The 16048-nt window shown below is 44.2% G+C and overlaps 2 protein-coding genes across 2 annotated transcripts in view; one reads left to right on the plus strand and one right to left on the minus strand.

Moving 5' to 3' along the window:
- The first annotated feature begins 28 nt into the window (after window positions 1-28).
- On the plus strand, window positions 29-7004 carry LOC118387059 (WD repeat and coiled-coil-containing protein-like). The gene is made up of 4 exons (XM_035775175.2): window positions 29-277; window positions 2385-4323; window positions 5281-5401; window positions 6340-7004. Exons 1-4 carry the CDS (start codon window positions 240-242, stop codon window positions 6534-6536), a joined length of 2295 nt encoding a protein of 764 aa, XP_035631068.1. The 5' UTR covers window positions 29-239; the 3' UTR covers window positions 6537-7004.
- Window positions 7005-7552: 548 nt separating this feature from the next.
- Window positions 7553-16048, minus strand: part of LOC118386623 (sphingosine-1-phosphate transporter MFSD2B-like) — a 30912-nt gene continuing 22416 nt past the window's right edge. Inside the window, exons 10-16 of the mRNA XM_052523938.1 lie at window positions 14845-14966; window positions 12576-12659; window positions 12331-12414; window positions 11324-11433; window positions 8724-8867; window positions 8040-8216; window positions 7553-7702 (exon numbers count right to left, since the gene is read on the minus strand). Of these exons, the coding sequence (XP_052379898.1) occupies window positions 7651-7702; window positions 8040-8216; window positions 8724-8867; window positions 11324-11433; window positions 12331-12414; window positions 12576-12659; window positions 14845-14966 (773 nt within the window). The 3' untranslated portion in view covers window positions 7553-7650. The remainder of the gene's footprint in view (window positions 7703-8039; window positions 8217-8723; window positions 8868-11323; window positions 11434-12330; window positions 12415-12575; window positions 12660-14844; window positions 14967-16048) is intronic.

The following is a 16048-nucleotide window of genomic DNA, read 5'->3' on the forward strand; positions in this document are numbered from 1 at the left end:
TTTCTATTGTCTCGTCTTTCAATTCCAGTTCATGAAAGCAGTTCATGGAGAAGTGAAATAAACTTGGGAAATGTGATCAAGGTTTATGGTTTGACAAGACAATCGAGGCATGTAATGATACGTTTGTGCATATAATTTCGTGACTAAAGAACGTATTCGCCATATAGCTACTTCACTGATGGATGTAGCTAGCTAGCTAACGTTAGCTACATGTGTCATAAACTGGCCAGATCCCAAAAATGACAGCTACTGCAGATAGCTATCCAGTAACTGTCAGGTAAATGATTTTCTAATATTATTGAGTAGCTAGCTTTATAACCTAAATTGCATTTGATAATAGCAAATCTTTGCTGTAATAGCTTTTGACTTGACCTTCTAGGTTTAATTTGATGTGAATGTGATACTAATTCTAGCTAGCACAAATTAATAACCTAACTGAAGTTAATGTAATTGCTCAAATATAGTTAATTATCAAAAGTCATGAATAATTTCAATTTGATCATGACTCTGTTCAATACATTACACATAAGTCATTGTACGGTTTCTGTAGAGCACTTTGAGATATCAGCTGATGTACGAAGGGCTATATAAATAAATTTGATTTGATTATAGACGAACGACGTCTTGTAAGGGAGAGTTTTGTTAAGAGCCGCGACGCTCGGTCACACGCATCGCTTGCGGTACGTTTTTTTGTGCATAAGGACCTTGTGTTATATATCGGCGAGAAATAATTTTCTAGAAACAAAATGTTAAAATGATAGGCACCATTATAGGGTTAGGGTTCCCACGTGGCCAATTAGCTTTGTGCATCTCCGAACACCGTTAAAACTGTACTCATTTTGGGAGAACAGGCTCGTGCTAATGACTCCAGCGAAATGAGTGGAATGGTAACTAACATCAAACACATAGTTTCCAGATGTTTGATGCAATTCCATTTGCTCCGTTCCAGACATTATTATGAGACGTTCTCTTCTCAGCAGCCCCATGTGATGTACTTTAAGTGTGTATTTTGCGTTTGTGAAATTGTTTTGATATATAAAAGTAGAGGGATTTATGTTTCTGGAACCGTACCGCAAATGAGAATCAATTCACGTTTAGATGGGAGTATTTGGCTGTTTTGGCTTTCAGAGTCAATTCGCCGTTAAACAGAAGATGTAAGGTCCTTAGACTAAGTAGTAACGTTGGGCTCCTTTTGTCCAATATTGAGCTACCTGAAGAGCTAATGTTAAACAAGGATTGCCTCGTACCCAAATCCAGACTAAGGTCAAATTTGCCTGCCAAAAGCGATTAGCTCTACTTCTAGTTTAGTTAGCTAGCCAGCTAATAATACAGTTTGACATCACAACAACACAGATACCAGTTACTCTCAGTGGTGGAAAAAGTACCCAATTGTCATACTTGAGTAAAAGTATAGATACTGTAATGAAACAGCAGGGAGCAGGTCTCGAACACTCGACCTTCGAGTCCGAGGTCCGGCGCGCTATCTCCAGTAAAAGTCAAAGTCCGCCAGTAATAATAATAATAATATATGCCATTTAGCTGACGCTTTTATCCAAAGCGACTTAAAATACTATTTGAGTAAAAGTCTAAAAGTATTTGGTTTTAAATATACTAAAGTATCAAAAGTTTATGTAATTGCTAAAATATAGTTAATTATCAAAAGTCATGAATAATTTAAAATTCCTTATATTAAGCAAAGCAGATGGCACCATGTTCTTGTTTTAAAATGTTCGGATTGCCAGGGGCACACTCCAACACTCAGACATTATTTACAAAATATGCATTTGTGTTTAGTGAGTCTGCCAGGCCAGAGGCAGTAGGGATGACCACGTGTTCTCTTGATAAGTGTGTGAATTTAACCATTTTCCTGTCATGCTAAGCATTCAAAATGTAATGAGTAATTTTGGTTGTCAAGGAAAATGTATGGAGTAAAAAGTACACTATTTTCTTTAGGAATAAGTAAAAGTTGTCAAAAATATAAATAGTAAAGTACAGATACCCCAAAAAATGACTTAAGTAGTACTTTCAAGTATTTTTACCTACTCTACACCACTGGTTCCTCTGTTACACGAGTGTAATTTAACCTACCTGATCTGCGTCAGGTAGGTCATTTGGACTAATCAGCTCAGCTCTGGCCCTGGGGTGTAACCCTCAGAGGGGATTAGGGATGCCAGAGGCACAGGACAAGAGAGGCTTGTCCTATTCTTAGTGTGGGATGGCAGTCAAGATAGCTGGAACTGGTCTTCTGCCTGCAAAATCCTCATGACCGATATCCTCTGCCCTCATCAATGCTATTGAATGAGTGATAGTTTCTTCTTTAATCAATGTTACTGATCATTGTTTCTCTCTCCGTTTGGATTAATCTGTACTTGCTTGACTGTCAGTATGGAACTGGGCAAAGCCAAGTTGCTGAGGTCAGGTCTGAACACGCTACACCAAACCATCCACCCCGTCCACGGGATAGCCTGGACTGACGGGAAGCAGGTCTGCCTCACCTCCCTCTACTATGACAACTGCGAAGTCAAATTCGGCGACACCAACGTCATCGGTCAATTTGAGCATGTATTCGGCCTCTCCTGGGGCCCTCTGTGCTGTTCCGGCGCTCCTGCCCTGTTGGCCGTCCAACACAAGAAACATGTCACAGTGTGGCAGCTGCAGCTCAGCGCTCTGGAACAGAACAAGCTGCTCTGCACTCAGACCTGTGAGATGAGCGAACCATTCCCCCTTCTGTCTGAGGGATGTGTCTGGCATCCCAAGATGGACATCCTTTCTGTCCTCACTAAGAAAGATGCCTCTGTACTGTTCTGTGTCCGCGTGGACAACCGTAGGGTCAAGGCTGATATTAAAGGCAGTGGACTCATCCACTGTGCCTGCTGGACCAAAGATGGCACCCGGTTGGTTTTGGCTATAGGAAGCGCCCTTCACTCCTACATCTATAACGATGTTCAGAAGAGTCTTTTAGCCTGCTCCTTCTGCCCCATCTTTGACGTGGGCGGGTACATCTGTGCCATCGAGTCAACAGGCGAGGCCCAGGTGGCAGTAGCTACAGAGCTGCCTCTGGATAGGATCTGCGGGCTGAACGCTGGCATAGCATTTGACGTGTCCTCAGATTCAGAGTCCTCCCTACCTGGACATTCTTCTCCTATGGTGATGTTGGACGAGGATGGCTGTATAGACCCCCGCAGGAGGTCATTTGACTCTGAGAGGTCCTACCTCTCCTGCTCTGCCTCCGGCGGTCCTATGGACCTCACCCACCTCCTGGCTAAGCACCGGCGCTCAGACCCTAGTCCACTCTTACACCTGCGCCGCAGGGACCACCTGACTGGCTCTGGACAGGATTCATCGCACCTTATCCTGGTAACCTACGAACGGAAAGTCACCAGCACCAGTAAGGTCAGCATCCCTGGGATCCTGGTGCCAGACATCGTGGCCTTTGACTCCAGAGGTTCCACGGTGGCAGTGGCCTCCAACACATGTAGCATGGTACTGGTCTACTGCATCACGCCGTCCACCATGCCCAACATCCAGCAGATCTCCTTACAGAAAAACGAGAGGCCCAAAGGCATCTGCTTTCTTGGTGACAAGATGTTGCTTCTCATGATTGGCAGACAGAAGTCCAAAGACCCTGCCTTCCTCCCCTCCTCCAATACGGACAAATACATCCTGCGCCTCGCATCCAAGGAGATTGTCTACAACGGAGGAACCCCGGCGTGTCCCTCCCCGAATCGAGAATCCCCCGTTAGACGCCACTCGAAGCATGTCTTCTCTAAAGATGAGCAGCAGGAGCTTGTTGAGATTAAGGAGCTGGTGCTGCCGGGAGGAGGTGTAATCCAGTCCCATTCTCCAGGGAGCAGCAGGAGGAGGCTGGTGGAGGAGGTGAGAAGCCCGGAGCCCAGCTCAGTCACCAGCTCAGTGGACTTCTCCTACTCTGACCTCTGTCTCACCTCTGACCAACCTCACTCTAACGCTTCCTCCATTACGGTCGAAAACTTCCACACGGAACCCGTCAACCGAATGATGATGCTCTCCATGGCAGGACAGGCTAGCAGGGAGTCAAGTCAAGCCTGCTCCCCATACTACAACCCTAGGGATAAGCCCCACACGGAGCTCCCCACCCTGCCCAAAACCACCCCCTTGGCCCCCAGAGAGAAGGAGAGGAACCTGGAACAGCTGTCTCAGAACATGGAGAGGATTTTCTCTCGTTTTTCTGAGGTGCAACAGTGTCTGACAGAGATCAGGGACTTCACCCGGAACGGCAAAAGGGGTCTGGGGACTAGTTACCCCAATGCCTGTGATCCTCCATACGTTAACATCACATGTCAGGTAGGGGTTACATCTTACAAGATATTACTTAATTTGGGATATTTCATTTCTATGTCTGCAAAAGCTGGAGATTTTCAGAGCAATATTTTAAAAGATAATGTTTGTTGAAAGACCTTGTTTATTGAAATTATAGGCCCCACCGTTGTATAATGAAGTTAGTTAGACTCTAGGGCTGGGAATTGCCAGGGACCTCACGATACAATATTATAACGATACTTAGGTGCCGATACGATATGTATTACGATTATATATGTATTGCGATTCTAAACTGGTATTTCTATTGCGATTTGATGTTCCAAACATATTGTTCATATCTGCTGGAGAGAGAGCATGAGAAAATGAGTTTTGATCAGTAAGGGAAATAAAAGTGCTGAAAATGTGTTGGTTCCCTATTTAAAAAGAAGATGGAGAACAAGCTATAGGATGAAAAATAACTGAGTTTTAGCACAGGTACAGTCGACCAGCTCTACCTAAAGTAGCAAAAGTGTTTTTACAAATCGATACTTGTCCAAAAAATAATATTGCGATATGTAACTATATATAATTTTTCCCCCATCACTATTAGACACACAAAGGAATGAACTGTATGAGTATAATGCACCCAGATTCAGCATTCAGCAGATATTAGCATAAAGGGCTAATGTTGAACTTGGTGGGACTTGTCTGAAGGTGAAGATACAGTAGAGACTTACTTTAATGTACTCTCCAGGCTAGAGTTTGCTATCCAACATTGGCTAATAATAGACAGTACGCTAACAGCACAGTGTGTGCTATTATGGTGTTCCTAAAAGAGTGATTAAAAGCACAATTTGTGAAATGATGCCTTGCTGTTGCATCCATCAATAACTGTCTGTGTTCTTGAGGTCAGAATTGTACTAACTAAACCCCCTCCACTCTCTCTATCTCGCTCTCTCTCTATTATCTATCTGTCTCTCTCTATCTCTTCCCTCCATGCAGAAGCAGCTGTCTGAGAATGTGTTTATAGATGAGAGAAGGCCAGTGTTGTTGTGTGAGGGGAAGCTGTGTCTGAAGGTTCTTCAGGAGCTCTTCAACGTCACTATAGTAGAGATGGTGTATGGTACGTATCTGGCCCATGGGCTTCCCCCATACCAATAATAACACATGGTTGTAGTTAAGGCTTCAGATGATTCTATGTTTTCACTATGTATACCCCAGGCTTAATTCAACCAGTTATTTGAGATTAAAGGTAGACTCAGCGATATGACATCATCATACACAGCGGGGTGATTCCCTGCTTACAGAAATCAACACAATTCATATGTGCAGACTGACATTATTGGCTCTTCCCAATGTAGGCATGCCTCAAGAGGAAATTGGGTAGTCTTCTCAGAAGTGTGTGTGTGTGTGTGGACGGGTTTCCAGGAATCTATTCATATAAGAATAACCGCCATATCCTCAGCCCGTAGTCTAGACTGAGGAACTACTGAGCTTCTCTCAGCTATTACAACTAATTAGAGAAGATGTTGTATATCAAAATAATGACATCTCTGTTTCACTCCCCCCAAAATGACATGCATTTTAAACAAAGTATTTGGTGTTAAACAGAGGGTGGAGAGGCTGAATATGGGAGTGATTATAGGGTTACTGTGGATTAAAAGGTTTAAAACAGAAGCAGCTTACAGCCCCACCACACCCTCCCTGGGTTCGTTCTGCTAATATACACACTCAGCACGCCTCCGCAAACTACAAGACTATTTATAGAGTATTTATGACACCAGTCCATTCAGGAGTTTCACTGTTAGGGTTTTTGCGGCAATCTAAGAGAGCCGTATGTTGTGGTTACTCTACTTTAAAAAGCGCTCTATAAATGATTAGTAGACACTTACTGGTTGAAAAGCTTAGGACTATCTATTCAAAGGGTTAAATTGATGTAATCAATGACTATCATGGTTTTATATAAGTTAAACAGTCTTATAAAGCATGGAGAGAAATACAATATGAATGAAATAAAAAAACTTCCTTAAACTTGAAACTCCTGTCTCCTGTGTGTTCCAGGTCCGTTGTGGATAGTCCTGGTAGCGGATGCAGAGGGCTTTGTACCCCTGACTTTTAAACCCAAAGAGGAGTTGACGGTGAGGAACGGAAAGAGTAAATCTCCCATCAGAACCCCTGGCAGCCCAGACTCCTGCCCCTCCAGCCCAGTCAAATCTCCCTCCAGCCCAGTCAAATCTTACCCCAACACAGAGACTTGAACACAGCATAAATCTCAAAACAGACTTCAGCATAGTGGGAGAGAGCACACAGCATGGGACTACCGCCTAGCATAACATATGAGATGTCAATGCTTTATGCATGCATATCTAAAAACTGCACACGCAAAGACTCAACCCCTCGGCAGCTTTTTATGAACAAGCAGTACTGGGTGGCAAATGTTCCTTTTTCAGTTGGGGGATTATTCAATACACCTTTGAAAGAAGCACCTTTCAAACAGAATGTTTACATTTAGTGATTTTGGGAGATTATATTTTTTGGGGCTTTGTATTATATGCCCATCTGGTTCAAGATGAAGTTCTGTTTTTTTAATCAGAGCACTGAGGTAAGATAGGTGTGGTGTTTTGGCTGGCAGAGTTCAGTGTAGCTGCCACCAAATCCCAAAGAGATGTATCCTGTTTGTGTGTTATACGATTGTATATTATTAAAACGTTCAAATGTTTAAAATGGATAGTTTGATCACTCAACTTATGAGTGAATATTAAACCTTTATTTAACTAGGCAAGTCAGTTAAGAACAAATTCTTATTTACAATGACGGCCTACACTGGCAAAACCCAGACGATGCTGGATCAATTGTGCACCGCCCAATGGGACCAATCACGGCCGGTTGTGATGCAGCCTGGGTTCGAACCAGGGTGTCTGTAGTGACACCTCTAGCACTGAGATGCAGTGCCTTAGACCGCTGCGCCACTCGAGAGCCCAAAATGGAACTTACATGGAACCTTCCTCTACTATATTTGAAGTTAAGAAGTCATGGTTCAGTCCATCTACTAACCAAAGTCAACAGTATTTATTAAGCCCAAACCATTATAATACTCAGATACCATTCATAAATACCAGCAATGTCTGCTAAACACAGCAAATAGTGATATACATTCATTTATATAAATAAGGTTATCTTGTAGGTATATTCAAGATGCCTATACTTTACAGGTTCATGTGAAAATACAGAAACAAACTTAAAATGTTTACATGAAAACATAACTATCATGTGATTATTTCTCAGTGTAATATACACTAATAGAAGTCATATTCCGGTTGGGGAACTGGAATCCACCTCATGTGAAACCTCTCCTGTCCATTCCATCCCAGGTCATGGATTGCTCAGATCCTCCAGCGTTCTGGAGCTGATGCAGCTTTGTTTCCTTTAGAAGAAAGACAAAATAAACATTTAGATTGAAGGTACTGTATGTTGGTATTTGAGCCATTTCAGGCCACTGTAATTTTACTCAACCTTAAGGAATGACAGTGGTGAGAGACGGTGGTGTACTGTACTCTTAATGCACTCAATCTTTGTGATCCAAATACTCAGTTTGGTAACACTTCTCTTAAGCATGCATATAATAAAGCATTATGATACACTTATAATGCATTGTCAGACATGTCATAAGCATGTATCCCCTTATTGTCTTATACATTACTTTACAAGAGCACTGTGACGTTCTAGCAACGTCTGACAACAGAAACGTGTGGGTTCCTCACCGTAGCTCCTCCAGACAGAGTTTGTTCCTGAGCCGGACGTCCTCACTGATGGGGTAGAGCAGCAGTATCAACAGGCCTGTTATGATGAAGGCCACCGGGGCAGCGCCTATGAGCAGTTTCAGAGTGTAGGCTACTTGAGCAGGCTGCCTGCATGCCCCTGTGTCATAACCCGCAAACCTGAAGATACCACACACACGTATTATACACAGCAAACTTGTAGAGATACATAAAGTGTCTTAACCTGCAAACCTGTAGAGATGCACACCTGTATCATACCGACAGTTACACACTCACCAGTTTCATAAATGCAATAGACTACAATGGTCTATTAATGCATACATCAGGCTTGTGTTTATGTGTTTCTCTCTATACATCTCACTCCTGTGTTATTTAACTGACTTGGTGTTCGTGGCATCTGACTCACTCCAAGAGAGATGCCAGAAGTGTTGTTAACTTGTTTATGTTTCTCCTGATGTGGATCAGTGTTTGTGTGTTTGACTCACACGAGGCAAGGCATGGATACTCCCAAGGAAATCCTATTTTCAGTAATGAAAGCCTTTAATTGTGTTAGTGTTTATGTTGTCTGTCCGTCCGTCCGTCCGTCCGTCCGCCCGCCCGCCCGCCCGTCTGTCTGTCTGTCTGTCTGTCTGTCTGTCTGTCTGTCTGCCTGTCTGTCTGACTCACTCGAGGCAGAGGGTGGACACTCCGAGAGAGATCCCAGCAGCAAACTTGGTGAAGAACACGTAGAAGGAGTAGAAGATGGCCTCATAGCCTTTACAGCAGGGGTTGGCCAGACGGAAGTCATCCACCACATCTGGCAGCATCGACCTGAAACACAACACACACACAATACTACATAACACATCTCCCATCAACAGCTTATAGGCCTACCTCATCATCATGTTATACAACCGGTCTCGATGACTCCATCTGTCTGACGAGGAGCAGTCTACTTATAGCGCTAGAGGATGAAATGGCTACAATGGTGCTCATATAGAAGAGTTGAAATGGTCTGGCAAAATGACTGCTACTACATACATGATGACATGATTACAAGATGAAGCTAACTGTAGCCGAACTGCTCCGACCACAGATGGGGAATCACCAGATCATTGTATTTCTATTTTTTATTTAACCTTTATTTAACTAGGCAAGTCAGTTAACAGCAAATTCTTATTTATAATGACAGCCTAACCCAGACGATGCTGGGACAAATGTGTGCCGCCCTATGGGACTCCCAATCACAGCCGGTTGTGATACAGCCTGGAATCAAAACAGGGTCTGTAGTGACACCTCTAGCACTGAGATGCAGTGCTTTAGAAATCTGCACCACTCGGGAGCCAGATAAAAAGACAGACAGTCATACACCACATGACCAAAAGTATGTGGACACCTGCTTGTTGAACATCTCATTCGATAGTCATGGGCATTAATGTGGAGTTGGTCTCCCCATTGCTGCTATAACAGCTTTCACTCTTCTGGGAAGGCCTTCCACTAGATGCTGGTACATTGCTGCTATAACAGCCTCCACTCTTCTGGGAAGGCTTTCCACTAGATGCTGGTACATTGCTGCGGGGACATACTTCCATTCAGCCATGAGAGCATTAGCGAGGTCGGGCACTGATGTTGGGTGTTAAGGCCTGGCTCGCAGTCGGCGTTCCAATTCATCCCAAAAGTGTTCGATGGGGTTTAGGTCAGGGCTCTGTGCAGGCCAATCAAGTTCTTCCATACAGATCTTGAGAAACCATTTCTGTATAGACCTCGCTTTGTGCACAGTAGCATTGTCATGCTGAAACAGGAAAGGACCTTCCCCAAACTGTTGCCACAACGTTGGAAGCACAGAATCGTCCAGATTGTCATTGTATGCTGTAGCGTTAAGATTTACTTTCACTGCAACTAAGGGGCCTAGCCCGAACCATGAAAACATCCCCAGACCATTATTCCTCCTCCTCCTACATTTGGCACTATGCATTGGGGAAGGTAGCCTTCTCCTGACAACCGCCAAACCCAGATTCGTCCGAATGCCAGATGGTGAAGTGTGATTTATCATTCCAGAGAATGTGTTTCCACTGCTCCAGAGTCCAATAGTGGTGAGCTTTACACCACTCCAGCAGACGCTTGGCATTGCGCATGGTGATCTTAGGCTTGTTGGCTGTTCAGCCATGAAAACCCATTTCATGAAGATCCCGAGAAACAGTTATTGTGCTGAAGTTGCTTCCAGAGGCAGTTTGGAACTCGGTAGTGAGTGTTGCAAGGACAGGCGATTTTTACGCTCTACGCGCTTCAGCACTTGGCGGTCCCGTTCTGTGAGCTTGTGTGGCCTACCACTTCACAGCTGAGCCGTTGTTGCTCCTAGACGTTTCCACTTCACAATAACAGCACTTACAGTTGACAGGGGCAGCTCTAGCAGGGCAGACATTTGACAAACTGACTTGTTAGAAAGGTGGCATCCTATGACAGTGCCATGTTGAAAGTCACTGAGCTCTTCAGTAAGGACATTCTACTGTCAATGTTTGTCTATGGAGATGTTATACACCTGTCAGCAACGGGTGTGGCTGAAATAGCCAAATCCACTAATTTGAATAGGTGTCCACATACTTTGGTATATATAGTGTACATACACATCATGATGACCCCACGCGATAAACCCTGTCATTTAGAGAGGGAAGAGAAGTACAGAGGAGGCAGGGAAAGAGTGATAGAGAAAGGAGGGAGGAGAGAAGGAGACAGGAGGGTGAAGAGGGAGAAAAGGAGATGTGAAGGCAATGTGCTATAAACAACAGAAATAACAGAATGAAAGTGGAGACTGTAGCCCCCCCTGAGGTTTATAGACAGACACATCTCATTCAACAACATGACATCATAGCCAGGCGTGACTGTATCATGCCAGGTGGTGAATTACATTTTTGTATTTTTTCTTTAACTAGGCAAGTCAGTTAAGAACACATTCTTATTTACAATGATGGCCTACCGTGGAACAGTGGGTTAACTGCCTTGTTCAGGGGCAGAGTGGACAATTTTTACCTTGTCGGCACAGGGATTCGATCCAGCAACCTTTCGGTTACTGGCCCACGCTCTAACCACTGAATAGACAGAGAGAAGTGTAGACTGCTGCTATTACAGCAATAGAATAGTAATTCTACAAGGACTGTGGCTATTTTACCACCCCAAGAATATGTTTACTATTGCTACTGTAGCTACAACCAGTGGCTAGTGCTCGTGGTACTACAACTACACCACATCCACAGAGGACCGTTGTGCCAGCACCATTCAATTGGGCTCACCATGGTAGGAGGAGTGATGCAGCCACACTGAGTCCAGAAGAGACAGCCACTATGTAGGCTACGACCAGGTTAGGAATGAACACCAGCATCACTGTGAACGGCATGATCCACTGGACAGAAAGAGAGATAGAGGAAGAGGAATGAACACACACACACACATACTGTACTTACTGTATACACAGTTAGTTGCACACACATTTGTAATCAGGCTTGGGTAGGTTACTTTCTAAATGTAATCCATTACAGTTACCTGTCAAATTGTAATCAGTTAAGTAACACAATCTGATTACTTTCCCTTTAAGAGGCAATAGAAGAAGACATAAAGGATCCATCAAACGTATTTGGTGTGTCATCAAAGTGGTCTCTGACTTGTGGTCAGTGGTCTCTGACTTGTGGACTCGATCAGGTGGAACAAACTTAAACTTGCGCCTTTTTTCAATGCTGAATTGAATGTCATTGAGAAAACATAAAGATGTCAATGTATTTTTTGGGGAAAAATCTTTTCTGATTTCAAAAGTAATCCAAAAAGTAATCATCTAGTTTTTCAAAAGAATCTGTTACCTGATTAACATAATTTTGTTGCTAATTTCACTGACTACGGCTAGTTTTTTTGTAATTAGTTACTCTCCAACCCTGTTTGTAATACCGTATTATAATAATACCAGAGATTTTTTTTTTGCCTCTCCAGAAGCAATAATATGTTTGTACACAAGGTGGCACGTTTTTATCATCAGTGGAGCATCACCACCACCCCGTCCCAGACACCACCCCGTCCCAGACACCACCCCGTCCCAGACACCACCCCGTCCCAGACACCACCCAGTCCCAGATACCACCCCGTCCCAGACACCACCCAGTCCCAGACACCACCCCGTCCCAGACACCACCCAGTCCCAGATACCACCCAGTCCCAGATACCACCCCGTCCCAGACACCACCCAGTCCCAGACACCACCCCGTCCCAGACACCACCCAGTCCCAGATACCACCCAGTCCCAGACACTTACCGTGATTCCACAGAAGGCTGCCTTCTTCTTGCCGAACCGCTCCAGAAACCACTGCCACAAAGGGATGCTCACTACTGCAGATACCTGGGAAGAGGAGTATCATTTTTAAGAACATGCTATACTATTGTTTTTGGTTTTAAGTACACTCTAATGTCATATAAAACCATGCACTGATGTCAATAGGACATTTGTGTGAAAGTGTAAGTTTCTAGTTACATTGATCTAGGTCTGAAACCAGAACTCACCAGGATGGTCAGCACAATGTTCTGGAAGTGGTCTCTCAGGTCCACTGCATGCATACAGAACAGGACAAAGTTGCTTTGCACCAACTGCAAATCAGATCAGATATCACACACATTCGTTCTTCAGAAAGATTCCGAATATTCAGCACTGTCCTATCCTCTCTGCCCACGGTGCCAAATCACTGGAGAAGCTGCTGACTAACGCAAAGTTTCCTCCCTGCTCTTGAATGATATATAATCCTTCTATTCTGATGAGCTGACAGTAAGTTATTAAAGGGAAGATTTGTGAGATACGGCAGTTGAGATGTTTGAGGTGGAATCTATCAAAGCTGTACTATATAGTTCCAATGCCAACCAACCATATGATCACAGCCATACAAGAAGTGTACCACTGAGAATTATCATAATGATAACAATAACTAGATATTACATCATTGTAATATGACTATCTGTCTGTCTATCATCACCGGATGGATTTGGAGCTGAGAGAGAGAGATGCTGTCAAGCATATTTCCTCAAACACACTGAGTGCTCTATTTTTCTTGATCAAATCAACATTCAATGGCAGGCAGGCTGTATCTGGAGCCATTCTGGGTCCAATCATAACACAACACCCATTACCATCCCACTGTGGGTGTCATGTCTGAGAGGGGGTCTATCAATGTGCCCACAAATCATAACACAACACCCATTACCATCCCACTGTGGGTGTCATGTCTGAGAGGGGGTTTATCAATGTGCCCACAAATCATAACACAACACCCATTACCATCCCACTGTGGGTGTCATGTCTGAGAGGAGGTTTATCAATGTGCCCACAAATCATAACACAACGCCCATTACCATCCCACTGTGGGTGTCATGTCTGAGAGGGGGTTTATCAATGTGCCCACAAATCATAACACAACGCCCATTACCATCCCACTGTGGGTGTCATGTCTGAGAGGGGGTCTATCAATGTGCCCACAAATCATAACACAACGCCCATTACCATCCCACTGTGGGTGTCATGTCTGAGAGGGGGTTTATCAATGTGCCCACAAATCATAACACAACGCCCATTACCATCCCACTGTGGGTGTCATGTCTGAGAGGGGGTGTATCAATGTGCCCACCAATCATAACACAACGCCCATTACCATCCCACTGCGGGTATCATGTCTGAGAGGGGGTCTATCAATGTGCCCACCAATCATAACACAACACCCATCCCACTGTGGGTGTCATGTCTGAGAGGGGGTCTATCAATGTGCCCACCAATCATAACACAACACCCATTACCATCCCACTGTGGGTGTCATGTCTGAGAAGGGGTGTATCAATGTGCCCACCAATCATAACACAACACCCATCCCACTGTGGGTGTCATGTCTGAGAAGGGGTGTATCAATGTTCCCACCAATCATAACACAACACCCATTACCATCCCACTGTGGGTGTCATGTCTGAGAGGGGGTCTATCAATGTGCCCACCAATCATAACACAACACCCATTACCATCCCTCTGTGGGTGTCATGTCTGAGAGGGGGTTTATCAATGTGCCCACCAATCATAACACAACACCCATTACCATCCCACTGTGGGTGTCATGTCTGAGAGGGGGTCTATCAATGTGCCCACCAATCATAACACAACACCCATTACCATCCCACTGTGGGTGTCATGTCTGAGAGGGGGTCTATCAATGTGCCCACCAATAACACAACACCCATTACCATCCCACTGTGGGTGTCATGTCTGAGAAGGGGTGTATCAATGTGCCCACCAATCATAACACAACACCCATTACCATCCCACTGTGGGTGTCATGTCTGAGAGGGGGTGTATCAATGTTCCCACCAATCATAACACAACACCCATTACCATCCCACTGTGGGTGTCATGTCTGAGAGGGGGTCTATCAATGTGCCCACCAATCATAACACAACACCCATCCCACTGTGGGTGTCATGTCTGAGAAGGGGTGTATCAATGTTCCCACCAATCATAACACAACACCCATTACCATCCCACTGTGGGTGTCATGTCTGAGAGGGGGTGTATCAATGTTCCCACCAATCATAACACAACACCCATTACCATCCCACTGTGGGTGTCATGTCTGAGAGGGGGTCTATCAATGTTCCCACCAATCATAACACAACACCCATCCCACTGTGGGTGTCATGTCTGAGAGGGGGTGTATCAATGTGCCCACCAATCATAACACAACACCCATTACCATCCCACTGTGGGTGTCATGTCTGAGAAGGGGTGTATCAATGTTCCCACCTGAATGGCAACGGAGATGAAGAGGAAGGCAGCAGTCAGAGTGAGGTAGGGACCGTGACGCATCACCAGGATGAAGCCCTTGTGGAATGGGATCTGCTTCTCCGTCTTCGAAATGTACGGATCTGTGCGAGGAAGAAAAATAACGAGATCTGACAGTGTCAAAAGAGACAGTTTCTTTGGTTTCCATCTTTTATCCCACTCTAAAAAATAGCTCAAACTAGCCCGCAAAGCACCAGAGAGAAGAAAGCATGAGTGAGACACATATGGGAGACTTCCCCTCCAATCTGGTAACCCTGTAGATGCCCCTGCATTGCTAGTATTGCTATGCTCTGTGTGTGTGGGGGGGGGTATAAGTGAACCAGAACTGACAGGTTTGCTGGTACAGAGGTCAGCAGTTCATTGACAGCCTCCATGTGCAGTATAAACACACAAGATATGTCATTTTATACTTAACACTTAGTCCTCCTTGTTTTCCTGAGTTGGATAATCTTTGCATGAGGCTGAAGCTGGCTACAGTATATACTGTATTTTATTGCATGAGGCTGAAGCTGGCTACAGTATATACTGTATTTTATTGCATGAGGCAGAAGCTGGCTACAGTATATACTGTATTTTATTGCATGAGGCTGAAGCTAGCTACAGTATATACTGTATTTTATTGCATGAGGCTGAAGCTGGCTACAGTATATACTGTATTTTATTGCATGAGGCTGAAGCTGGCTACAGTATATACTGTATTTTATTGCATGAGGCTGAAGCTGGCTACAGTATATACTGTATTTTATTGCATGAGGCTGAAGCTGGCTACAGTATATACTGTATTTTATTGCATGAGGCTGAAGCTGGCTACAGTATATACTGTATTTTATTGCATGAGGCTGAAGCTGGCTACAGTATATACTGTATTTTATTGCATGAGGCTGAAGCTGGCTACAGTATATACTGTATTTTATTGCATGAGGCTGAAGCTGGCTACAGTATATACTGTATTTTATTGCATGAGGCTGAAGCTGGCTACAGTATATACTGTATTTTATTGCATGAGGCTGAAGCTGGCTACAGTATATACTGTATTTTATTGCATGAGGCTGAAGCTGGCTACAGTATATACTGTATTTTATTGCATGAGGCTGAAGCTGGCTACAGTATATACTGTATTTTATTGCATGAGGCTGAAGCTGGCTACAGTATATACTGTATTTTA

This window comes from Oncorhynchus keta, chromosome 8, assembly GCF_023373465.1.
Source record: "Oncorhynchus keta strain PuntledgeMale-10-30-2019 chromosome 8, Oket_V2, whole genome shotgun sequence".
Classification (NCBI taxonomy): Eukaryota; Metazoa; Chordata; class Actinopteri; order Salmoniformes; family Salmonidae; genus Oncorhynchus; species Oncorhynchus keta.